Source organism: Silurus aristotelis, assembly GCF_946808225.1.
Source record: "Silurus aristotelis genome assembly, chromosome: 7".
NCBI classification, from domain to species: Eukaryota; Metazoa; Chordata; class Actinopteri; order Siluriformes; family Siluridae; genus Silurus; species Silurus aristotelis.
Genome location: NC_139580.1, coordinates 236,773 through 263,931, shown reverse-complemented (window position 1 = coordinate 263,931; position 27,159 = coordinate 236,773). Strand labels below are relative to the sequence as shown.

Below are 27,159 nucleotides of genomic sequence, written 5' to 3'. Positions count from 1 at the left end.
CGGGGGCGAGACGTCGCCTTCTGTGGAGCCCGGGGGCGAGCCGTCGCCTTCTGCGGAGCCCGGGGGCGAGCCGTCGCCTTCTGCGGAGCCCGGGGGCGAGCCGTCGCCTTCTGCGGAGCCCGGGGGCGAGCCGTCGCCTTCTGCGGGCGCTGGAGACGAGCCGTCGCCTTCTGCGGGCGCTGGAGACGAGCCGTCGCCTTCTGCGGGACTGTGGGGTGAGCCGTCGCCGTCGGTGGAACCCGGGGGCAGCGGTTCAACTTCCCTTTTGCAGTCCTGGAGCCGGGTTGAGTGCACAAGGAAACCCCTGGGCGTAGGGGCGCTCCTTGGGACCCTTAGGAGCAGATCGGAGCCCACTGAGCAGCCTGGAAATGAGGTGAAGCCTGCCTGGAGATCCACGAGCGGAGAAGGGCTCGCCTGGAGGTCCACGACATCAGTGGAGCTCTCTTTGGGACACTGAAGCGGAGACGAGCTCGTGGGGTCGCTCAGAGGCGGAGACGAGCTCTCGGGAGGAGCCTGGAGCGGAGTCGTGCCCTCTGGAGGAGCCAGGAGCTGGGCGGAGCTCTCTGGAGGGACCTGGAGCTGGGCGGAGCTCTCTGGAGGGACCTGGAGCTGGGCGGAGCTCTCTGGAGGGACCTGGAGCTGGGCGGAGCTCTCTGGAGGGACCTGGAGCTGGGCGGAGCTCTCTTGGAGATATTGAGGCGGAGCCGAGCTTTTCGTGGGCATGTCGCCTTGGAAGGGGCTCTGGGATGTGGCGTCGTCTGGAGAGGGACTCGGAGGAGTCACTTCGCCTTCTGTGACCGGAGGTGGCGGCGCGGCGCTCTCGTGAGGACTCTGTGGCGGCGCGGCGCTCTCGTGAAGACTCTGTGGCGGCGCGGCGCTCTCGTGAAGACTCTGTGGCGGCGCGGCGCTCTCGTGAAGACTCTGTGGCGGCGCGGCGCTCTCGTGAAGACTCTGTGGAGGCGCGGCGCTCTCGTGAAGACTCTGTGGCGGCGCGGCGCTCTCGTGAAGACTCTGTGGCGGCGCGGCGCTCTCGTGAAGACTCTGTGGCGGGAAAGCACGCTCCTGGAGACACTGTGGCGGCGTGGCACGCCCACGGGAACCTCGGAACAGAGCGGCACGCCTGTAGAAGCTCTGTGACGGCATGGTGTGCTTGCCGACGCTCGGAGATCGTGTGGTGCGTCCACGAGAACCCCGGAACACAGCAGCACGCTGGTAGAGACCCTGAGATGAAGCAGCCCTTTCATTAAAACATTGGGGCTGAGCTGCAGGCTCATGGGAAATCCGGCACGGAGCCACGTGCTCTTGAGAACCTTGGAATGGAGCACCTTCCTCCTCAAGGGAACTGTAGTGGAGATCCACCACCTCTATCCCCAACTTCCCCAGAAGCAGCCCGCTGAATTCCGCGAGTGAGCCGAATTTGCCCCCTTTGGCGCTCCATAGTGAGCTGGCTTTGGCAAGAACTTCACCAGACAGGAGGGAAATACAGAGGGCAATCTTGGCTCGTTCGGAAGGAAACCGGGAAATGTTAACAGCCACATACTCGCCGATGCCTTGCAGAAATCCGCCTAATTCGTCTTTTTTCCCCGAGTAACGAGCCGGTAATCCCCTCGCGCTCTCTGAGGGGCGTGGCGCAGCCGCGCTCTCATGATCCGGCTTCTGTGGATCTGATCCGCGAGGAGCGGCACTGAGCTTCCGGAGGAAATCCGAAGCCGGGTTCAGCTGCCGATCCGTCGCGGTCGGAATCGCGGAATAGCGAATCCGCGTTCGGTATAGGTCGGTCGTTCTGTCAGGCTGCAGACGCGGAAGCAGATAAAGTCCAATCATGTTCTTTATTGCGGTGCAAAAAACAAAACACTCATACACCAATGAAAACAAAAGCAAACCCAGACATCCGCTCGTAACGAAGTATCCACTATGAGCGCGAATGTCAAACGCCTAATCCCAATGCAAGTAAAGCTTTCGGCAATGAGTACTTCAATAAGGAAATGGAGTTTGGAGAAATAGCCAGCAGTGAATCCCGGCGTTTGAGCAGCCACGCGATTTACCTGCATGACAATACAACGACCGACAGCCTGTGACTCAAGAACGTGAGTTTATGTAGTCTGATCTTTCATGAGCCACAGCTGTCGGTAATCTTGGGAAGCAGCGTGACTGCTATCGAGGGGGGCGTGGCAGGGTGAATCTCTGACAGCTACAGACGGGGGCGTGGCAGGGTGAATCCCTGACAGCTACAGAGGGGGGCGTGGCAGGGTGAATCCCTGACAGTATTCTACTTTAACGCTTTATATTTTGCTAATACAAGCAGCTCATCTGCAGAGAATTTGAAAAGCCATTTTAATCAGGAGAAGCCAGAAAAAACAACTGTAGCTACAGTGGTAGAAATGTCAAAGCTGCTGAAACTTGTTGCAGAAAAAGTGGTTTTTAGCCTTAGGTTTAGACGTAGATTTTGGAGAGCGGTTGTGTTTGATTGGTTGTTGCAGCATCACTAGCAGTGTAGTGGAGATGAGCAGAGGAGACCTGAGTGAGAAGTTTATTCCAGAGCAGCAGAAGCAGAGGCACATACAGTATTCCTGTGAGGAGGTTGGCAGATTGCTGGTTGCTGATCCAGGCATGAATGTTGGTTTTAAAAGATTCATTCATTCATTCATTCATTTTCTCCCGCTTATCCGTAATTCGGGTCGTGGGGGCAGCAGTCTAAGCAGGCCCCCGCCTTCGACTGCTGCCCAATCCTCACAGCACCGTCCCTTACGGTCCCTCCTGCAGGTGGTGAGCCCACGGGAAGGTGGCCCCACGTCACGGACCTTGATATTTCCCCCGTAAGGGACCCCGTTTTAAAGGATATTTGATTCAAATCATCAATGGCTATATGTTGTTTAGGCTTTAGGAACAATATTCAGATGATGGACCCTGTTTATGTTGGATGTTAGATTGGGAAGAGGTGGAAGGTTTAAAACAGGCAGTATGGAGTTAGTACTGGTGTAGATTCTGCAGTGGAAAGAAGCAATAGTGGTTGTAGATGTGATCACTGTGGATCCTGACTAAGTTTTGACTGATGATTGGTTTGTAAATTGGTAATTTCAGTGATAAAAATTTGGAAATCCCCAAAACTGTTCAGAGAGAGTTAAAGCTAATTCTAGACTGTCAGTGTCGTGAACATAAGCAGAAGTGCTCTTGCCATTACACCCTGTTCCTGGTGTGGACTGATGGATAGTAGATTTAGTAAGTATACTTGTGGTGGTTGAAGATGTACTTGTTACTTCTCCAGTGGTAGATCCAAAAGTAGAACCTTGAGGGGTCGACTTAGTATGTGAAGGCATTAAAGATTTAGTGGGTGTTGAAGCACCAGGAGATAATGGAGTTGTGACAACCATTAAAGTAGAACCTTAAGGAGTCGATGCAGCATTGCATTCTTTAATGTTTTATTTTACATGAACACAAACGTTTCATATTAATATTAAACATGATAATTTATCATAAAATAAAAGGTAAACAAGAAGGATTGTTGCATTATTTTTATTAAATATGAAAGCACGCTGTATTCTACTTTGACGCTTTATATTTTGCTAATACAAGCAGCTCATCTAGAGAGACTCTGAAAAGCCATTTTAATCAGGAGAAGCCAGAAAAAACAACTGTAGCTACAGTGGTAGAAATGTCAAAGCTGCTGAAACTTGTTGCAGAAAGAGTGGTTTTTAGCCTTAGGTTTAGACGTAGATTTTGGAGAGCGGTTGTATTTGATTGGTTGTTGCAGCATCACTAGCAGTGTAGTGGAGATGAGCAGAGGAGACCTGAGTGAGAAGTTTATTCCAGAGCAGCAGAAGCAGAGGCACATACAGTATTCCTGTAAGGAGGTTGGCAGATTGCTGGTTGCTGATCCTGGCATAAATGTTGGTTTTAAAGGATATTTGATTCAAATCATCAATGGCTATATGTTGTTTAGGCTTTAGGAAAAATATTCAGATGATGGACCCTGTTTATGTTGGATGTTAGATTGGAAAGAGGTGGAAGGTTTTAAAACAGGCAGTATGGAGTAAGTACTGGTGTAGATTCTGCAGTGGAAAGAAGCAATAGTGGTTGTAGATGTGATCACTGTGGATCCTGACTAAGATTTGACTGATGATTGGTTTGTAAATTGGTATTTTCATTGATGAAAATTTGGAAATCCCCAAAACTGTTCAGAGAGAGTAAAAGCTAATTCTAGAATGTCAGTGTCGTGAACATGAGCAGAAGTGCTCTTGCCATTACACCCTGTTCCTGGTGTGGACTGATGGATAGTAGATTTAGTAAGTATACTTGTGGTGGTTGAAGATGTACTTGTTACTTCTTCAGTGGTAGATCCAAAAGTAGAACCTTGAGGGGTCGACTGAGTATGTGAAGGTGTTGATGATTCACTGAGTGTTGAAGTACCAGGAGATGATGGAGTTGTGGTAAGCACTAAAGAAGAACCTTCAGGAGTCGATGCAGCATTGGAGGGTGTTGATGATTCACTGGGTGTTGAAGCACCAGGAGATGATGATGTAATAACCACTGAGGTAGAACCTTCAGGAGTCGATGCAGCATTGGACGGTGTTGATGATTCACTGGGTGTTAAAGCAGCAGTAGATGATGGAGATGTGATAACCACTGAAGTGGAACCTTCAGAAGTCAATGGAGCATTGGAAGATGTTGATGATTCACTGGGTGTTGAAGCACCAGAAGATAATGTAGTTGTTATAATGACTGAGGTAGAACCTTCAGGAGTCGATGCAGTATTGAAAGGTGTTGATGATTCGCTGGGTGTTGAAGCACCAGGAGGTGATAGAGATGTGATAATAACTGTAGTAGAACCTTCAGGAGTGGATGCCGCATTGGAAGGTGTTGATGATTCACTGGGTGTTGAAGCACCAGGAGATGATGAAGGTGTGATAATATTTGTAGTAGAACCTTCAGGAGTCGATGCAGCATTGGATGGTGTTGATGATTCACTGGGTATTGAAGCAGCAGGAGATGATGGAGATGTAATAATAACTGTAGTAGAACCTTCAGTAGTCGATGCAGCATTGGATGGTGTTGATGATTCACTGGGTGTTGAAGCACCAGGAGATGATGAAGGTGTGATAATAATTGTAGTAGAACCTTCATGAGTCGATGCAGCATTGGATGGTGTTGATGATTCACTGGGTGTTGAAGCACCAGGAGATGATGAAGGTGTGATAATAATTGTAGTAGAACCTTCAGGAGTTGATGCAGCATTCGAAGGTGTTGATGATTCACTAGGTGTTGAAGCACCAGGAGGTGATTGAGATGTGATAATAACTGTAGTAGGACCTTCAGGAGTCGATGCAGCATTGAAAGGTGTTGATGATTCACTGGGTGTTGAAGCACCAGGAGATAATGTAGTTGCCATAACTACTGAGGTAGAACCTTCAGGAGTCGATGCAGCATTGGAAGGTGTTGATGAGTCACTGGGTGTTGGAGCACCAGGAGATGATGGAGGTGTGATAATAACTGTAGCAGAACCTTCAGGAGTTGATGCAGCATTCGAAGGTGTTGATGATTCACTAGGTGTTGAAGCACCAGAAGGTGATGGAGATGTGATAATAACTGTAGTAGAACCTTCAGGAGTTGATGCAGCATTGGATGGTGTTGATGCTTCACTGGGTGTTGAAGCACCAGGGGATGATGGGGATGTAATTACCACTGAAGTAGAACCTTCGGGTGTCGATGCAGCATTGGATGGTGTTGATGATACACTGGGTGTTGAAGCACCAGGAGATGATGGAGTTGTGATAACCACTGACGTAGGACCTTCAGCAGTCGATGCAGTATTGAAAGGTGTTGATGATTCGCTGGGTGTTGAAGCACCAGGAGGTGATGGAGATGTGATAATAACTGTAGTAGAACCTTCAGGAGTGGATGCCGCATTGGAAGGTGTTGATGATTCACTGGGTGTTGAAGCACCAGGAGATGATGGAGGTGTGATAATAATTGTAGTAGAACCTTCAGGAGTCGATGCAGCATTGGATGGTGTTGATGATTCACTGGGTGTTGAAGCACCAGGAGATGATGAAGGTGTAATAATAATTGTAGTAGAACCTTCAGGAGTTGATGCAGCATTGGAAGGTGTTGATGATTCACTGGGTGTTGAAGCACCAGGAGATAATGAAGGTGTGATAATAATTGTAGTAGAACCTTCAGGAGTCGATGCAGCATTGGATGGTGTTGATGCTTCACTGGGTGTTGAAGCACCAGGAGATGATGGAGATGTAATAACCACTGAGGTAGAACCTTCAGGAATCGATGCAGCATTAGACGGTGTTGATGATTCACTGGGTGTTGAAGCACCAGGGGATGATGGGGATGTAATTACCACTGAAGGAGAACCTTCGGGTGTCGATGCAGTATTGGAAGGTGTTGATGATTCACTTGGTGTTGAAGCACTAGGAGATGATGAAGGTGTGATAATTGTAGTAGACCCTTCAGGAGTCGATGCAGCATTGGATGGTGTTGATGATTCACTGAGTGTTGAAGCACCAGGAGATAATGTAGTTGCTATAACGACTGAGGTAGAACCTTCAGGAGTCGATGCAGCATTGGAAGGTGTTGATGAGTCACTGGGTGTTGGAGCACCAGGAGATGATGAAGGTGTAATAATAACTGTAGTAGAACCTTCAGGAGTCAATGCAGAATTGGAAGGTGTTGATGATTCACTGGGTGTTGAAGCACCAGGAGATGATGAAGGTGTGATAATAATTGTAGTAGACCCTTCAGGAGTCGATGCAGCATTGGATGGTGTTGATGATTCACTGAGTGTTGAAGCACCAGGAGATAATGTAGTTGCTATAACGACTGAGGTAGAACCTTCAGGAGTCGATGCAGCATTGGAAGGTGTTGATGAGTCACTGGGTGTTGGAGCACCAGGAGATGATGGAGGTGTGATAATAACTGTAGTAGAACCTTCCGGAGTCGATGCCGCATTGGAAGGTGTTGATGATTCACTGGGTGTTGAAGCACTAGGAGATGATGAAGGTGTGATAATAATTGTAGTAGAACCTTCAGGAGTCGATGCAGCATTGGATGGTGTTGATGCTTCACTGGGTGTTGAAGCACCAGGAGATGATGAAGATGTAATAACCACTGAGGTAGAACCTTCAGGAATCGATGCAGCATTAGACAGTGTTGATGATTCACTGGGTGTTGAAGCACCAGGGGATGATGGGGATGTAATTACCATTGAAGTAGAACCTTCGGGTGTCGATGCAGCATTGGAAGGTGTTGATGATTCACTTGGTGTCGAAGCACTAGGAGATGATGAAGGTGTGATAATAATTGTAGTAGACCCTTCAGGAGTCGATGCAGCATTGGATGGTGTTGATGATTCACTGAGTGTTGAAGCACCAGGAGATAATGTAGTTGCTATAACGACTGAGGTAGAACCTTCAGGAGTCGATGCAGCATTGGAAGGTGTTGATGATTCACTTGGTGTTGAAGCACCAGGAGATGATGGTGTGATAATAATTGTAGTAGAAACTTCAGGAGTCGATGCAGCATTGGATGGTGTTGATGATTCACTGGGTGTTGAAGCACCAAGATATGATGGAGATGTGATAATAACTGTAGTAGAACCTTCAGGAGTCGATGCAGCATTGGAAGGTGTTGATGATTCACTGGGTGTTGAAGCACCAGGAGATGATGAAGGTGTGATAATAATTGTAGTAGACCCTTCAGGAGTCGATGCAGCATTGGATGGTGTTGATAATTCACTAAGTGTTGAAGCACCAGGAGATAATGTAGTTGCTATAACGACTGAGGTAGAACCTTCAGGAGTCGATGCAGCATTGGAAGGGGTTGATAGGTCACTGGGTGTTGGAGCACCAGGGGATGATGGAGATGTAAATAGCACTGAAGTAGATCCTTCGGGTGTCGATGCAGCATTGGAAGTTGTTGATGATTCACTTGGTGTTGAAGCACCAGGAGATGATGATGTGATAACCACTGAAGTAGAACCTTCAGGAGTCGATGCAGCATTGGAAGGTGTTGATGATTCACTGGGTGTTGAAGCACAAGGAGATGATGGAATTGTGATAATAACTGTAGTAGAACCTTCAGTTGTCGATGCAGCATTAGACGGTGTAGATGATTCACTGGGTGTTGAAGCACCAGGAGATAATGGAGATGTGATAACAACTGTAGTAGAACCTTCAGGAGTCGATGCAGCATTTGATGGTGTTGATGATTCACTGTGTGTTAAAGCACCAGGAGATAACGTAGTTGCTATAACGACTGAGGTAGAACCTTCAGGAGTGGATGCAGCATTGGAAGGTGTTGATGATTCACTTGGTGTTGAAGCACCAGGAGATGATGGAGATGTAATAACCACTGAAGTAGAACCTTCAGGAGTTGATGCAGCATTGGATGGTGTTGATGATTCACCGAGTGTTGAAGCACCAGGAGATGATGGAGATGTGATAATAACTATAGTAGAACCTTCAGGAGTCGTTGCAGCATTGAAGGGTGTTGATGATTCACTGGGTGTTGAAGCACCAGGAGATGATGGAGTTGTGATAACCACTGAAGTAGAAGCTTCAGGACTTGATGCAGCATTGGATGGTGTTGATGCTTCACTGGATGTTGAAGCACCAGGAGATATTGTTGTTGCTATAACGACTGAAGTTGAACCTTCAGGAGTCGATGCAGCATTGAAAGGTGTTGATGATTCACTGGGTGTTGAAGCACCAGGAGATGATAGAGGTGTGATAGTAACTGTAGTAGAACCTTCAGGAGTCGATGCAGCATTGGATGGTGGTGATGCTTCACTCGGTGTTGAAGCACCAGGAGATAAAGGAGTTGTTATAAACACTGACGTAGAACCTTCAGGAGTCGATGCAGCATTTGATGGTGTTGATGATTCACTGGGTGTTGAAGCACCAGGAGATGATGGAGTTGAGATACCCACTGGTGTATAACCTTCAGAAGTCGATGCAGTATTGAAAGGTGTTGATGATTCACTGGGTGTTGAATCACCAGGAGATGAAGGTGTTGTGATAATAACTGTAGTAGAACCTGCAGGAGTCGATGCAGCATTGGATGGTGTTGATGATTCACCGAGTGTTGAAGCACCAGGGGATAATGGAGTTGTGATTACCACTGGCGTAGAACCTCCAGGAGTCGATGCAGCATTGGAAGGTGTTGGTGATTCACTGGGTGTTGAAGCACCAGGAGATGATGGAGATGTGATAAGCAGTGACGTAGAACCTTCAGCAGTCGAGGCAGCATTGGATGGTGTTGATGAATCACTGGGTGTTGAACCACCAGGAGATGATGGACTTGTGATAATAACTGTAGTAGAACCTTCAGGAGTCGATGCAGCATTGAAGGGTGTTGATGATTCACTGGGTGTTGAAGCACCAGGAGATAATGTTGTTGCTATAACGACTGAGGTAGAACCTTCAGGAGTTGATGCAGCATTGGAAGGTGTTGATGATTCACTGGGTGTTGAATCACCAGGAGATGAAGGTGTTGTGATAATAACTGTAGTAGAACCTGCAGGAGTCGATGCAGCATTGGATGGTGTTGATGATTCACCGAGTGTTGAAGCACCAGGGGATAATGGAGTTGTGATTACCACTGGCGTAGAACCTCCAGGAGTCGATGCAGCATTGGAAGGTGTTGGTGATTCACTGGGTGTTGAAGCACCAGGAGATGATGGAGATGTGATAAGCAGTGACGTAGAACCTTCAGCAGTCGAGGCAGCATTGGATGGTGTTGATGAATCACTGGGTGTTGAACCACCAGGAGATGATGGACTTGTTATAATAACTGTAGTAGAACCTTCAGGAGTCGATGCAGCATTGAAGGGTGTTGATGATTCACTGGGTGTTGAAGCACCAGGAGATAATGTTGTTGCTATAACGACTGAGGTAGAACCTTCAGGAGTTGATGCAGCATTGGAAGGTGTTGATGATTCACTGGGTGTTGAATCACCAGGAGATGACGGAGATGTGATAATAACTATAGTAGAACCTTCAGGAGTCGATGCAGCATTGAAGGGTGTTGATGATTCACTGGGTGTTGAAGCACCAGGAGATAATGTTGTTGTTATAACGACTGAGGTAGAACCTTCAGGAGTTGATGCAGCATTGGAAGGTGTTGATGATTCGCTGGGTGTTGAACCACCAGGAGATGATGGAGTTGTGATAATAACTGTAGTAGAACCTTCAGGAGTCGATGCAGCATTGAAGGGTGTTGATAATTCACTGGATGTTGAAGCACCAGGAGATAATGTTGTTGCTATAACGACTGAGGTAGAACCTTCAGGAGTTGATGCAGCATTGGATGGTGTTGATGATTCACTGGGTGTTGAAGCACCAGGAGATGATGGAGATGTGATAATAACTGTAGTAGAACCTTCAGGAGTCGATGCAGCATTGAAGGGTGTTGATGATTCACTGGGTGTTGAAGCACCAGGAGATAATGTTGTTGCTATAACGACTGAGGTAGAACCTTCAGGAGTTGATGCAGCAATGGAAGGTGTTGTTGATTCACTGGGTGTCGAAGCACCAGGATATGATGGAGATGTGTTACCCACTAAAGTAGAACCTTCTGGAGTCGATGCAGCATAAGACGGTGTATATGATTCACTGGGTGTTGAAGCACCAGGAGATGATGGAGTTGTGATAACCACTGGCGTAGAACCTCCAGGAGTCGATGCAGCATTGGAAGGTGTTGATGATTCACTGGGTGTTGAAGCACCAGGAGATAATGTTGTTGCTATAACGACTGAGGTAGAACCTTCAGGAGTTGATGCAGCATTGGAAGGTGTTGATGATTCACTGGGTGTTGAAGCACCAGGAGATGATGGAGTTGTGATAACCACTGAAGTAGAAGCTTCAGGACTTGATGCAGCATTGGATGGTGTTGATGCTTCACTGGATGTTGAAGCACCAGGAGATAATGTTGTTGCTATAACGACTGAAGTTGAACCTTCAGGAGTCGATGCAGCATTGAAAGGTGTTGATGATTCACTGGGTGTTGAAGCACCAGGAGATGATGGAGGTGTGATAGTAACTGTAGTAGAACCTTCAGGAGTCGATGCAGCATTGGATGGTGGTGATGCTTCACTCGGTGTTGAAGCACCAGGAGATAAAGGAGTTGTTATAAACACTGACGTAGAACCTTCAGGAGTCGATGCAGCATTTGATGGTGTTGATGATTCACTGGGTGTTGAAGCACCAGGAGATGATGGAGTTGAGATACCCACTGGTGTATAACCTTCAGAAGTCGATGCAGTATTGAAAGGTGTTGATGATTCACTGGGTGTTGAATCACCAGGAGATGAAGGTGTTGTGATAATAACTGTAGTAGAACCTGCAGGAGTCGATGCAGCATTGGATGGTGTTGATGATTCACCGAGTGTTGAAGCACCAGGAGATGATGGAGATGTGATAATAACTGTAGTAGAACCTTCAGGAGTCGATGCAGCATTGAAGGGTGTTGATGATTCACTGGGTGTTGAATCACCAGGAGATGAAGGTGTTGTGATAATAACTGTAGTAGAACCTTCAGGAGTTGATGCAGCATTGGATGGTGTTGATGATTCACTGGGTGTTGAAGCACCAGGAGATGATGGAGATGTGATAATAACTGTAGTAGAACCTTCAGGAGTCGATGCAGCATTGAAGGGTGTTGATGATTCACTGGGTGTTGAAGCACCAGGAGATAATGTTGTTGCTATAAAGACTGAGGTAGAACCTTCAGGAGTTGATGCAGCAATGGAAGGTGTTGTTGATTCACTGGGTGTCGAAGCACCAGGATATGATGGAGATGTGTTACCCACTAAAGTAGAACCTTCAGGAGTCGATGCAGCATTGAAGGGTGTTGATGATTCACTGGGTGTTGAAGCACCAGGAGATGATGGAGTTGTGATAACCACTGGCGTAGAACCTCCAGGAGTCGATGCAGCATTGGAAGGTGTTGGTGATTCACTGGGAGTTGAAGCACCTGGAGATGATGGAGTTGTGATAAGCAGTGACGTAGAACCTTTAGGAGTCCAGGCAGCATTGGATGGTGTTGATGATTCACTAGTGGTTGTACCACCAGGAAATGATGGAGTTGTGATAATAACTGTAGTAAAACCTTCAGGAGTCGATGCAGCATCGAAGGGTGTTGATGATTCACTGGATGTTGAAGCACCAGGAGATAATGTTGTTGCTATAACGACTGAGGTAGAACCTTCAGGAGTTAATGCAGCAATGGAAGGTGTTGTTGATTCACTGGGTGTCGAAGCACCAGGAGATGATGGAGTGGTAATAATATTTGTAGTAAAACCTTCAGGAGTCGATGCAGCATTGGAAGGTGTTGATGATTCACTGGCTGTTGAAGCACCAGATGATAATGTAGTTGCTAAAACGACTGTACTAGAACCTTCAGGAGTTGATGCAGCATTGGAAGGTGTTGATGATTCACTGGGTGTTGAAGCACTAGGAGATGATGGAGATGTGTTAACCACTAAAGTAGAACCTTCAGGAGTCGATGCAACATTGGTAGGTGTTGATGATTCACTGGGTGTTGAAGCACCAGGAGATGAGGCAGATGTGATAATAATTGTGGTAGAACCTTCAGGAGTCGATGCAGCATTGGATGGTGTTGATGATTCACCGAGTGTTGAAGCACCAGGGGATGATGGAGATGTGATAAAACCTGTAGTAGACCCTTCAGGAGTCGATGCAGCATTGGATGGTGTTGATGATTCACTGGGTGTTGAAGCACCAGTAGATAATGGAGATGTGATAATAACTATAGTAGAACCTTCAGGAGTCGATGCAGCATTGGATGGTGTTGATGATTCACCGAGTGTTGAAGCAACAGGGGATGATGGAGTTGTGATAACCACTGGCGTAGAACCTCCAGGAGTCGATGCTGCATTGGAAGGTGTTGGTGATTCACTAGGTGTTGAAGCACCAGGAGATGATGGAGTTGTGATAAGCAGTGACGTAGAACCTTCAGCAGTTGAGGCAGCATTGGATGGTGTTGATGATTCACTGGGTGTTGAACCACCAGGAGATGATGGAGTTGTAATAATAACTGTAGTAGAACCTTCAGGAGTCGATGCAGCATTGAAGGGTGTTGATGATTCACTGGGTGTTGAAGCACCAGGAGATAATGTTGTTGCTATAATGACTGAGGTAGAACCTTCAGGAGTTGATGCAGCATTGGAAGGTGTTGATGATTCACTGGGTGTTGAAGCACCAGGAGATGATGGAGATGTGATAATAACTATAGTAGAACCTTCAGGAGTCGATGCAGCATTGAGCGGTGTTGATGATTCACCGAGTGTTGAAGCACCAGGAGATGATGGAGTGGTGATACCCACTGGCGTAGAACCTCCAGGAATCGATGCAGCATTGGAAGGTGTTGGTGATTCACTGGGAGTTGAAGCACCTGGAGATGATGGAGTTGTGATAAGCAGTGACGTAGAACCTTCAGGAGTTGAGGCAGCATTGGATGGTGTTGATGATTCACTGGGTGTTGAACCACCAGGAAATGATGGAGTTGTGATAATAACTGTAGTAGAACCTTCAGGAGTCGATGCAGCATTGGAAGGTGTTGATGATTCACTGGGTGTTGAAGCACCAGGAGATGATGAAGATGTGATAATAATTGTGGTAGAACCTTCTGGAGTCGATGCAGCATTGGATGGTGTTGATGATTCACCGAGTGTTGAAGCACCAGGAGATGATGGAGTGGTGATACCCACTGGCGTAGAACCTCCAGGAGTCGATGCTGCATTGGAAGGTGTTGATGATTCACTGGGAGTTGAAGCACCTGGAGATGATGTAGTTGTGATAAGCAGTGACGTAGAACCTTCAGGAGTCGAGGCAGCATTGGATGGTGTTGATGATTCACTGGGTGTTGAACCACCAGGAGATGATGGAGTTGTAATAATAACTGTAGTAGAACCTTCAGGAGTCGATGCAGCATTGAAGGGTGTTGATGATTCACTGGGTGTTGAAGCACCAGGAGATAATGTTGTTGCTATAATGACTGAGGTAGAACCTTCAGGAGTTGATGCAGCATTGGAAGGTGTTGATGATTCACTGTGTGTTGAAGCACCAGGAGATAATGGAGATGTGATAATAACTATAGTAGAACCTTCAGGAGTCGATGCAGCATTGGATGGTGTTGATGATTCACCGGGTGTTGAAGCACCAGGAGATAATGTAGTTGCTAAAACAACCATAGTAGAACCTTCAGGAGTCGATGCAGCATTGGAAGGTGTTGATGATTCACCGGCTGTTGAAGCACCAGGAGATAATGTAGTTGCTAAAACAACCATAGTAGAACCTTCAGGAGTCGATGCAGCATTGGACGGTGTTGATGATTCACAGGGTGTTGAAGCACCAGGAGATGATGGAGATGTGACAATAACTATAGTAGAACCTTCAGGAGTCGATGCAGCATTGGATGGTGTTGATGATTCACTTGGTGATGAAGCACCAGGAGATAATGTAGTTGCTAAAACAAATGTAGTAGAACCTTCAGGAGTCGATGCAGCATTGGAAGGTGTTAATGATTCACTGGGTGTTGAAGCACCAGGAGATGATGGAGATGTAATAATAATTGTAGTAGAACCTTCAGGAGTCGATGCAGCATTGGATGGTGTTGATGATTCACTGGGTGTTGAAGCACCAGGAGATAATGTTGTTGCTATAACGACTGAGGTAGAACCTTCAGGAGTCGATGCAGCATTGGATGGTGTTGATGATTCACTGGGTGTTGAAGCACCAGGAGATAATGTAGTTGCTAAAACAACTGTACTAGAACCTTCAGGAGTCGATGCAGCATAAGAAGGTGTTGATGATTCACTGGGTGTTGAAGCACCAGGAGATAATGTTGTTGCTATAATGACTGAGGTAGAACCTTCAGGAGTTAATGCAGCATTGGAAGGTGTTGATGATTCACTGGGTGTTGAAGCACCAGGAGATGATGGAGATGTGATAATAACTATAGTAGAACCTTCAGGAGTCGATGCAGCATTGGATGGTGTTGATGATTCACTGGGTGTTGAAGCACCAGGAAATGATGGAGTTGTGATCATAACTGTAGTAGAACCTTCAGGAGTCGATGCAGCATTGAAGGGTGTTGATGATTCATTGGGTGATGAAGCACCAGGGGATAATGTTGTTGCTATAACGACTAAGGTAGAACCTTCAGGAGTTGATGCAGCAATGGAAGGTGTTGTTGATTCACTGGGTGTCGAAGCACCAGGAGATGATGGAGATGTGTTAACCACTAAAGTAGAACCTTCAGGAGTCGATGCAGCATAAGAAGGTGTATATGATTCACTGGGTGTTGAAGCACCAGGAGATGATGGAGTGGTAATTATATTTGTATTAAAACCTTCAGGAGTCGATGCAGCATTGGAAGGTGTTGATGATTCACTGGGTGATGAAGCACCAGGAGATAATGTTGTTGCTATAATGACTGAGGTAGACACTTCAGGAGTCGATGCAGCATTGGAAGGTGTTGATGATTCACTGGGTGTTGGAGCACCAGGAGATGATGAAGATGTGATAATAATTGTGGTAGAACCTTCAGGAGTCGATGCAGCATTGGATGGTGTTGATGATTCACCGAGTGTTGAAGCACCAGGAGATGATGGAGTGGTGATAACCACTGGCGTAGAACCTCCAGGAGTCGATGCTGCATTGGAAGGTGTTGATGATTCACTGGGAGTTGAAGCACCTGGAGATGATGGAGTTGTGATAAGCAGTGATGTAGAACCTTCAGGAGTCGAGGCAGCATTGGATGGTGTTGATGATTCACTGGGTGTTGAACCACCAGGAGATGATGGAGTTATAATAATAACTGTAGTAGAACCTTCAGGAGTCGATGCAGCATTGAAGGGTGTTGATGATTCACTGGGTGTTGAAGCACCAGGAGATAATGTTGTTGCTATTATGACTGAGGTAGAACCTTCAGGAGTTGATGCAGCATTGGAAGGTGTTGATGATTCACTGGGTGTTGAAGCACCAGGAGATAATGGAGATGTGATAATAACTATAGTAGAACCTTCAGGAGTCGATGCAGCATTGGATGGTGTTGATGATTCAATGGGTGTTGAAGCACCAGGAGATAATGTAGTTGCTAAAACAACCGTAGTAGAACCTTCAGGAGTCGATGCAGCATTGGAAGGTGTTGATGATTCGCTGGGTGTTGAAGCACCAGGAGATGTTGGAGATGTGTTAACCACTAAAGTAGAACCTTCAGGAGTCGATGCAGCATAAGAAGGTGTATATGATTCACTGGGTGTTGAAGCACCAGGAGATGATGGAGTGGTAATAATATTTGTAGTAAAACCTTCAGGAGTCGATCCAGCATAAGAAGGTGTATATGATTCACTGGGTGTTGAAGCACCAGGAGATGATGGAGTGGTAATAATATTTGTAGTAAAACCTTCAGGAGTCGATGCAGCATTGGAAGGTGTTGATAATTCACTGGGTGATAAAGCACCAGGAGATAATGTTGTTGCTATAATGACTGAGGTAGACACTTCAGGAGTCGATGCAGCATTGGAAGGTGTTGATGATTCACTGGGTGTTGAAGCACCAGGAGATGATGGAGATGTGATAATAATTGTGGTAGAACCTTCAGGAGTCGATGCAGCATTGGATGGTGTTGATGATTCACCGAGTGTTGAAGCACCAGGAGATGATGGAGTGGTGATAACCACTGGCGTAGAACCTCCAGGAGTCGATGCTGCATTGGAAGGTGTTGGTGATTCACTGGGAGTTGAAGCACCTGGAGATGATGGACTTGTGATAAGCAGTGACGTAGAACCTTCAGGAGTCGAGGCAGCATTGGATGGTGTTGATGATTCACTGGGTGTTGAACCACCAGGAGATGATGGAGTTGTAATAATAACTGTAGTAGAACCTTCAGGAGTCGATGCAGCATTGAAGGGTGTTGGTGATTCACTGGGAGTTGAAACACCTGGAGATGATGGACTTGTGATAAGCAGTGAAGTAGAACCTTCAGGAGTCGAGGCAGCATTGGATGGTGTTGATGATTCACTGGGTGTTGAAGCACCAGGAGATAATGGAGATGTGATAATAACTATAGTAGAACCTTCAGGAGTCGATGCAGCATTGGATGGTGTTGATGATTCACTGGGTGTTGAAGCACCAGGAGATAATGTAGTTGCTAAAACAACCGTAGTAGAACCTTCAGGAGTCGATGCAGCATTGGAAGGTGTTGATGATTCGCTGGGTGTTGAAGCACCAGGAGATGATGGAGATGTGTTAACCACTAAAGTAGAACCTTCAGGAGTCGATGCAGCATAAGAAGGTGTATATGATTCACTGGGTGTTGAAGCACCAGGAGATGATGGAGATGTGTTAACCACTAAAGTAGAACCTTCAGGAGTCGATGCAGCATAAGAAGGTGTATATGATTCACTGGGTGTTGAAGCACCAGGAGATGATGGAGTGGTAATAATATTTGTAGTAAAACCTTCAGGAGTCGATGCAGCATTGGAAGGTGTTGATGATTCACTGGGTGATAAAGCACCAGGAGATAATGTTGTTGCTATAATGACTGAGGTAGACACTTCAGGAGTCGATGCAGCATTGGAAGGTGTTGATGATTCACTGGGTGTTGAAGCACCAGGAGATGATGAAGATGTGATAATAATTGTGGTAGAACCTTCAGGAGTCGATGCAGCATTGGATGGTGTTGATGTTTCACCGAGTGTTGAAGCACCAGGAGATGATGGAGTGGTGATAACCACTGGCGTAGAACCTCCAGGAGTCGATGCTGCATTGGAAGGTGTTGGTGATTCACTGGGAGTTGAAGCACCTGGAGATGATGGACTTGTGATAAGCAGTGACGTAGAACCTTCAGGAGTCGAGGCAGCATTGGATGGTGTTGATGATTCACTGGGTGTTGAACCACCAGGAGATGATGGAGTTGTAATAATAACTGTAGTAGAACCTTCAGGCGTCGATGCAGCATTGAAGGGTGTTGATGATTCACTGGGTGTTGAAGCACCAGGAGATAATGTTGTTGCTATAATGACTGAGGTAGAACCTTCAGGAGTTGATACAGCATTGGATGGTGTTGATGTTTCACCGAGTGTTGAAGCACCAGGAGATGATGGAGTGGTGATAACCACTGGCGTAGAACCTCCAGGAGTCGATGCTGCATTGGAAGGTGTTGGTGATTCACTGGGAGTTGAAGCACCTGGAGATGATGGACTTGTGATAAGCAGTGACGTAGAACCTTCAGGAGTCGAGGCAGCATTGGAAGGTGTTGATGATTCAATGGGTGTTGAAGCACCAGGAGATAATGGAGATGTGATAATAACTATAGTAGAACCTTCAGGAGTCGATGCAGCATTGGATGGTGTTGATGATTCACTGGGTGTGGAAGCACCAGGAGATAATGTAGTTGCTAAAACAACCATAGTAGAACTTTCAGGAGTCGATGCAGCATTGGAAGGTGTGGATGATTCACAGGGTGTTGAAGCACCAGGAGATGATGGAGATGTGATAATAACTATAGTAGAACCTTCAGGAGTCGATGCAGCATTGGATGGTGTTGATGATTCACTTGGTGTTGAAGCACCAGGAGATAATGTAGTTGCTAAAACAACTGTAGTAGAACCTTCAGGAGTCGATGCAGCATTGGAAGGTGTTAATGATTCACTGGGTGTTGAAGCACCAGGAGATGATGGAGATGTAATAATAATTGTAGTAGAACCTTCAGGAGTCGATGCAGCATTGGATGGTGTTGATGATTCACTGGGTGTTGAAGCACCAGGAGATAATGTTGTTGCTATAACGACTGAGGTAGAACCTTCAGGAGTTGATGCAGCATTGGAAGGTGTTGATGATTCACTGGGTGTTGAAGCACCAGGAGATGATGGAGATGTGATAATAACTATAGTAGAACCTTCAGGAGTCGATGCAGCATTGGATGGTGTAGATGATTCACTGGGTGTTGAAGCACCAGGAAATGACGGAGTTGTGATCATAACTGTAGTAGAACCTTCAGGAGTCGATGCAGCATTGAAGGGTGTTGATGATTCACTGGGTGTTGAAGCACCAGGGGATAATGTTGTTGCTATAACGACTAAAGTAGAACCTTCAGGAGTCGATGCAGCATGAGAAGGTGTATATGATTCACTGGGTGTTGAAGCACCAGGAGATGATGGAGTGGTAATTATATTTGTAGTTAAACCTTCAGGAGTCGATGCAGCATTGGAAGGTGTTGATGATTCACTGGGTGATGAAGCACCAGGAGATAATGTTGTTGCTATAATGACTGAGGTAGACACTTCAGGAGTCGATGCAGCATTGGAAGGTGTTGATGATTCACTGGGTGTTGAAGCACCAGGAGATGATGAAGATGTGATAATAATTGTGGTAGAACCTTCAGGAGTCGATGCAGCATTGGATGGTGTTGATGATTCACCGAGTGTTGAAGCATCAGGAGATGATGGAGTGGTGATAACCACTGGCGTAGAACCTCCAGGAGTTGATGCTGCATTGGAAGGTGTTGATGATTCACTGGGAGTTGAAGCACCTGGAGATGATGGAGTTGTGATAAGCAGTGACGTAGAACCTTCAGGAGTCGAGGCAGCATTGGATGGTGTTGATGATTCACTGGGTGTTGAACCACCAGGAGATGATGGAGTTATAATAATAACTGTACTAGAACCTTCAGGAGTCGATGCAGCATTGAAGGGTGTTGATGATTCACTGGCTGTTGAAGCACCCGGAGATAATGTTGTTGCTATTATGACTGAGGTAGAACCTTCAGGAGTTGATGCAGCATTGGAAGGTGTTGATGATTCACTGGGTGTTGAAGCACCAGGAGATAATGGAGATGTGATAATAACTATAGTAGAACCTTCAGGAGTCGATGCAGCATTGGATGGTGTTGATGATTCACTGGGTGTTGAAGCACCAGGAGATAATGTAGTTGCTAAAACAACCATAGTAGAACCTTCAGGAGTCGATGCAGCATTGGAAGGTGTTGATGATTCGCTGGGTGTTGAAGCACCAGGAGATGTTGGAGATGTGTTAACCACTAAAGTAGAACCTTCAGGAGTCGATGCAGCATAAGAAGGTGTATATGATTCACTGGGTGTTGAAGCACCAGGAGATGATGGAGTGGTAATAATATTTGTAGTAGAACCTTCAGGAGTCGATGCAGCATTGAAGGGTGTTGATGATTCACTGGGTGTTGAAGCACCAGGAGATAATGTTGTTGCTATTATGACTGAGGTAGAACCTTCAGGAGTTGATGCAGCATTGGAAGGTGTTGATGATTCACTGGGTGTTGAAGCACCAGGAGATAATGGAGATGTGATAATAACTATAGTAGAACCTTCAGGAGTCGATGCAGCATTGGATGGTGTTGATGATTCAATGGGTGTTGAAGCACCAGGAGATAATGTAGTTGCTAAAACAACCGTAGTAGAACCTTCAGGAGTCGATGCAGCATTGGAAGGTGTTGATGATTCGCTGGGTGTTGAAGCACCAGGAGATGTTGGAGATGTGTTAACCACTAAAGTAGAACCTTCAGGAGTCGATGCAGCATAAGAAGGTGTATATGATTCACTGGGTGTTGAAGCACCAGGAGATAATGGAGTGGTAATAATATTTGTAGTAAAACCTTCAGGAGTCGATGCAGCATAAGAAGGTGTATATGATTCACTGGGTGTTGAAGCACCAGGAGATGATGGAGTGGTAATAATATTTGTAGTAAAACCTTCAGGAGTCGATGCAGCATTGGAAGGTGTTGATGATTCACTGGGTGATAAAGCACCAGGAGATAATGTTGTTGCTATAATGACTGAGGTAGACACTTCAGGAGTCGATGCAGCATTGGAAGGTGTTGATGATTCACTGGGTGTTGAAGCACCAGGAGATGATGGAGATGTGATAATAATTGTGGTAGAACCTTCAGGAGTCGATGCAGCATTGGATGGTGTTGATGATTCACCGAGTGTTGAAGCACCAGGAGATGATGGAGTGGTGATAACCACTGGCGTAGAACCTCCAGGAGTCGATGCTGCATTGGAAGGTGTTGGTGATTCACTGGGAGTTGAAGCACCTGGAGATGATGGACTTGTGATAAGCAGTGACGTAGAACCTTCAGGAGTCGAGGCAGCATTGGATGGTGTTGATGATTCACTGGGTGTTGAACCACCAGGAGATGATGGAGTTGTAATAATAACTGTAGTAGAACCTTCAGGAGTCGATGCAGCATTGAAGGGTGTTGGTGATTCACTGGGAGTTGAAGCACCTGGAGATGATGGACTTGTGATAAGCAGTGAAGTAGAACCTTCAGGAGTCGAGGCAGCATTGGATGGTGTTGATGATTCACTGGGTGTTGAAGCACCAGGAGATAATGGAGATGTGATAATAACTATAGTAGAACCTTCAGGAGTCGATGCAGCATTGGATGGTGTTGATGATTCACTGGGTGTTGAAGCACCAGGAGATAATGTAGTTGCTAAAACAACCGTAGTAGAACCTTCAGGAGTCGATGCAGCATTGGAAGGTGTTGATGATTCGCTGGGTGTTGAAGCACCAGGAGATGATGGAGATGTGTTAACCACTAAAGTAGAACCTTCAGGAGTCGATGCAGCATAAGAAGGTGTATATGATTCACTGGGTGTTGAAGCACCAGGAGATGATGGAGATGTGTTAACCACTAAAGTAGAACCTTCAGGAGTCGATGCAGCATAAGAAGGTGTATATGATTCACTGGGTGTTGAAGCACCAGGAGATGATGGAGTGGTAATAATATTTGTAGTAAAACCTTCAGGAGTCGATGCAGCATTGGAAGGTGTTGATGATTCACTGGGTGATAAAGCACCAGGAGATAATGTTGTTGCTATAATGACTGAGGTAGACACTTCAGGAGTCGATGCAGCATTGGAAGGTGTTGATGATTCACTGGGTGTTGAAGCACCAGGAGATGATGAAGATGTGATAATAATTGTGGTAGAACCTTCAGGAGTCGATGCAGCATTGGATGGTGTTGATGTTTCACCGAGTGTTGAAGCACCAGGAGATGATGGAGTGGTGATAACCACTGGCGTAGAACCTCCAGGAGTCGATGCTGCATTGGAAGGTGTTGGTGATTCACTGGGAGTTGAAGCACCTGGAGATGATGGACTTGTGATAAGCAGTGACGTAGAACCTTCAGGAGTCGAGGCAGCATTGGATGGTGTTGATGATTCACTGGGTGTTGAACCACCAGGAGATGATGGAGTTGTAATAATAACTGTAGTAGAACCTTCAGGAGTCGATGCAGCATTGAAGGGTGTTGATGATTCACTGGGTGTTGAAGCACCAGGAGATAATGTTGTTGCTATAATGACTGAGGTAGAACCTTCAGGAGTTGATACAGCATTGGATGGTGTTGATGTGTCACCGAGTGTTGAAGCACCAGGAGATGATGGAGTGGTGATAACCACTGGCGTAGAACCTCCAGGAGTCGATGCTGCATTGGAAGGTGTTGGTGATTCACTGGGAGTTGAAGCACCTGGAGATGATGGACTTGTGATAAGCAGTGACGTAGAACCTTCAGGAGTCGAGGCAGCATTGGAAGGTGTGGATGATTCACAGGGTGTTGAAGCACCAGGAGATGATGGAGATGTGATAATAACTATAGTAGAACCTTCAGGAGTCGATGCAGCATTGGATGGTGTTGATGATTCACTTGGTGTTGAAGCACCAGGAGATAATGTAGTTGCTAAAACAACTGTAGTAGAACCTTCAGGAGTCGATGCAGCATTGGAAGGTGTTAATGATTCACTGGGTGTTGAAGCACCAGGAGATGATGGAGATGTAATAATAATTGTAGTAGAACCTTCAGGAGTCGATGCAGCATTGGATGGTGTTGATGATTCACTGGGTGTTGAAGCACCAGGAGATAATGTTGTTGCTATAACGACTGAGGTAGAACCTTCAGGAGTTGATGCAGCATTGGAAGGTGTTGATGATTCACTGGGTGTTGAAGCACCAGGAGATGATGGAGATGTGATAATAACTATAGTAGAACCTTCAGGAGTCGATGCAGCATTGGATGGTGTAGATGATTCACTGGGTGTTGAAGCACCAGGAAATGACGGAGTTGTGATCATAACTGTAGTAGAACCTTCAGGAGTCGATGCAGCATTGAAGGGTGTTGATGATTCACTGGGTGTTGAAGCACCAGGGGATAATGTTGTTGCTATAACGACTAAAGTAGAACCTTCAGGAGTCGATGCAGCATGAGAAGGTGTATATGATTCACTGGGTGTTGAAGCACCAGGAGATGATGGAGTGGTAATTATATTTGTAGTTAAACCTTCAGGAGTCGATGCAGCATTGGAAGGTGTTGATGATTCACTGGGTGATGAAGCACCAGGAGATAATGTTGTTGCTATAATGACTGAGGTAGACACTTCAGGAGTCGATGCAGCATTGGAAGGTGTTGATGATTCACTGGGTGTTGAAGCACCAGGAGATGATGAAGATGTGATAATAATTGTGGTAGAACCTTCAGGAGTCGATGCAGCATTGGATGGTGTTGATGATTCACCGAGTGTTGAAGCACCAGGAGATGATGGAGTGGTGATAACCACTGGCGTAGAACCTCCAGGAGTTGATGCTGCATTGGAAGGTGTTGATGATTCACTGGGAGTTGAAGCACCTGGAGATGATGGAGTTGTGATAAGCAGTGACGTAGAACCTTCAGGAGTCGAGGCAGCATTGGATGGTGTTGATGATTCACTGGGTGTTGAACCACCAGGAGATGATGGAGTTATAATAATAACTGTAGTAGAACCTTCAGGAGTCGATGCAGCATTGAAGGGTGTTGATGATTCACTGGCTGTTGAAGCACCAGGAGATAATGTTGTTGCTATTATGACTGAGGTAGAACCTTCAGGAGTTGATGCAGCATTGGAAGGTGTTGATGATTCACTGGGTGTTGAAGCACCAGGAGATAATGGAGATGTGATAATAACTATAGTAGAACCTTCAGGAGTCGATGCAGCATTGGATGGTGTTGATGATTCACCGAGTGTTGAAGCACCAGGAGATAATGTAGTTGCTAAAACAACCATAGTAGAACCTTCAGGAGTCGATGCAGCATTGGAAGGTGTTGATGATTCGCTGGGTGTTGAAGCACCAGGAGATGTTGGAGATGTGTTAACCACTAAAGTAGAACCTTCAGGAGTCGATGCAGCATAAGAAGGTGTATATGATTCACTGGGTGTTGAAGCACCAGGAGATGATGGAGTGGTAATAATATTTGTAGTAAAACCTTCAGGAGTCGATGCAGCATTGGAAGGTGTTGATGATTCACTGGGTGTTGAAGCACCAGGAGATGATGAAGATGTGATAATAATTGTGGTAGAACCTTCAGGAGTCGATGCAGCATTGGATGGTGTTGATGATTCACCGAGTGTTGAAGCACCAGGAGATGATGGAGTGGTGATAACCACTGGCGTAGAACCTCCAGGAGTCGATGCTGCATTGGAAGGTGTTGGTGATTCACTGGGAGTTGAACCACCAGGAGATGATGGAGTTGTAATAATAACTGTAGTAGAACCTTCAGGAGTCGATGCAGCATTGAAGGGTGTTGGTGATTCACTGGGAGTTGAAGCACCTGGAGATGATGGACTTGTGATAAGCAGTGAAGTAGAACCTTCAGGAGTCGAGGCAGCATTGGATGGTGTTGATGATTCACTGGGTGTTGAAGCACCAGGAGATAATGGAGATGTGATAATAACTATAGTAGAACCTTCAGGAGTCGATGCAGCATTGGATGGTGTTGATGATTCACTGGGTGTTGAAGCACCAGGAGATAATGTAGTTGCTAAAACAACCATAGTAGAACCTTCAGGAGTCGATGCAGCATTGGAAGGTGTTGATGATTCGCTGGGTGTTGAAGCACCAGGAGATGATGGAGATGTGTTAACCACTAAAGTAGAACCTTCAGGAGTCGATGCAGCATAAGAAGGTGTATATGATTCACTGGGTGTTGAAGCACCAGGAGATGATGGAGATGTGTTAACCACTAAAGTAGAACCTTCAGGAGTCGATGCAGCATAAGAAGGTGTATATGATTCACTGGGTGTTGAAGCACTAGGAGATGATGGAGTGGTAATAATATTTGTAGTAAAACCTTCAGGAGTCGATGCAGCATTGGAAGGTGTTGATGATTCACTGGGTGATAAAGCACCAGGAGATAATGTTGTTGCTATAATGACTGAGGTAGACACTTCAGGAGTCGATGCAGCATTGGAAGGTGTTGATGATTCACTGGGTGTTGAAGCACCAGGAGATAATGAAGATGTGATAATAATTGTGGTAGAACCTTCAGGAGTCGATGCAGCATTGGATGGTGTTGATGATTCACCGAGTGTTGAAGCACCAGGAGATGATGGAGTGGTGATAACCACTGGCGTAGAACCTCCAGGAGTCGATGCTGCATTGGAAGGTGTTGGTGATTCACTGGGAGTTGAAGCACCTGGAGATGATGGACTTGTGATAAGCAGTGACGTAGAACCTTCAGGAGTCGAGGCAGCATTGGATGGTGTTGATGATTCACTGGGTGTTGAACCACCAGGAGATGACGGAGTTGTAATAATAACTGTAGTAGAACCTTCAGGAGTCGATGCAGCATTGAAGGGTGTTGATGATTCACTGGGTGTTGAAGCACCAGGAGATAATGTTGTTGCTATAATGACTGAGGTAGAACCTTCAGGAGTTGATACAGCATTGGAAGGTGTTGATGATTCACTGGGTGTTGAAGCACCAGGAGATAATGGAGATGTGATAATAACTATAGTAGAACCTTCAGGAGTCGATGCAGCATTGGATGGTGTTGATGATTCACTGGGTGTGGAAGCACCAGGAGATAATGTAGTTGCTAAAACAACCATAGTAGAACCTTCAGGAGTCGATGCAGCATTGGAAGGTGTTGATGATTCACAGGGTGTTGAAGCACCAGGAGATGATGGAGATGTGATAATAACTATAGTAGAACCTTCAGGAGTCGATGCAGCATTGGATGGTGTTGATGATTCACTTGGTGTTGAAGCACCAGGAGATAATGTAGTTGCTAAAACAACTGTAGTAGAACCTTCAGGAGTCGATGCAGCATTGGAAGGTGTTAATGATTCACTGGGTGTTGAAGCACCAGGAGATGATGGAGATGTAATAATAATTGTAGTAGAACCTTCAGGAGTCGATGCAGCATTGGATGGTGTTGATGATTCACTGGGTGTTGAAGCACCAGGAGATAAAGTTGTTGCTATAACGACTGAGGTAGAACCTTCAGGAGTTGATGCAGCATTGGAAGGTGTTGATGATTCACTGGGTGTTGAAGCACCAGGAGATGATGGAGATGTGATAATAACTATAGTAGAACCTTCAGGAGTCGATGCAGCATTGGATGGTGTTGATGATTCACTGGGTGTTGAAGCACCAGGAAATGATGGAGTTGTGATCATAACTGTAGTAGAACCTTCAGGAGTCGATGCAGCATTGAAGGGTGTTGATGATTCACTGGGTGTTGAAGCACCAGGGGATAATGTTGTTGCTATAACGACTAAGGTAGAACCTTCAGGAGTTGATCCAGCAATGGAAGGTGTTGTTGATTCACTGGGTGTCGAAGCACCAGGAGATGATGGAGATGTGTTAACCACTAAAGTAGAACCTTCAGGAGTCGATGCAGCATGAGAAGGTGTATATGATTCACTGGGTGTTGAAGCACCAGGAGATGATGGAGTGGGAATTATATTTGTAGTTAAACCTTCAGAAGTCGATGCAGCATTGGAAGGTGTTGATGATTCACTGGGTGATGAAGCACCAGGAGATAATGTTGTTGCTATAATGACTGAGGTAGACACTTCAGGAGTCGATGCAGCATTGGAAGGTGTTGATGATTCACTGGGTGTTGAAGCACCAGGAGATGATGAAGATGTGATAATAATTGTGGTAGAACCTTCAGGAGTCGATGCAGCATTGGATGGTGTTGATGATTCACCGAGTGTTGAAGCACCAGGAGATGATGGAGTGGTGATAACCACTGGCGTAGAACCTCCAGGAGTTGATGCTGCATTGGAAGGTGTTGATGATTCACTGGGAGTTGAAGCACCTGGAGATGATG

At 46.1% G+C, this 27,159-nt stretch overlaps 2 protein-coding genes and 1 long non-coding RNA gene across 3 annotated transcripts in view; all 3 read left to right on the top strand.

The window, feature by feature from the left end:
* LOC310728884 (uncharacterized protein) overlaps positions 1–27,159 on the top strand; it is an 82,625-nt gene that overhangs the window by 6,917 nt on the left and 48,549 nt on the right. The window lies entirely within an intron of this gene.
* On the top strand, positions 4,667–8,928 carry LOC310728806. Its single transcript, XR_014534349.1, has 2 exons — positions 4,667–4,794; positions 8,818–8,928. It is a non-coding gene; the product is annotated as an uncharacterized lncRNA (long non-coding RNA).
* LOC310729222 (uncharacterized protein) lies at positions 5,120–8,250 on the top strand (the record flags this gene model as incomplete). The annotated part of the gene is made up of 4 exons (XM_083547271.1): positions 5,120–5,123; positions 5,284–5,850; positions 7,384–7,871; positions 8,233–8,250. 4 exons carry the CDS (start codon positions 5,120–5,122, stop codon positions 8,248–8,250), a joined length of 1,077 nt encoding a protein of 358 aa, XP_083403397.1.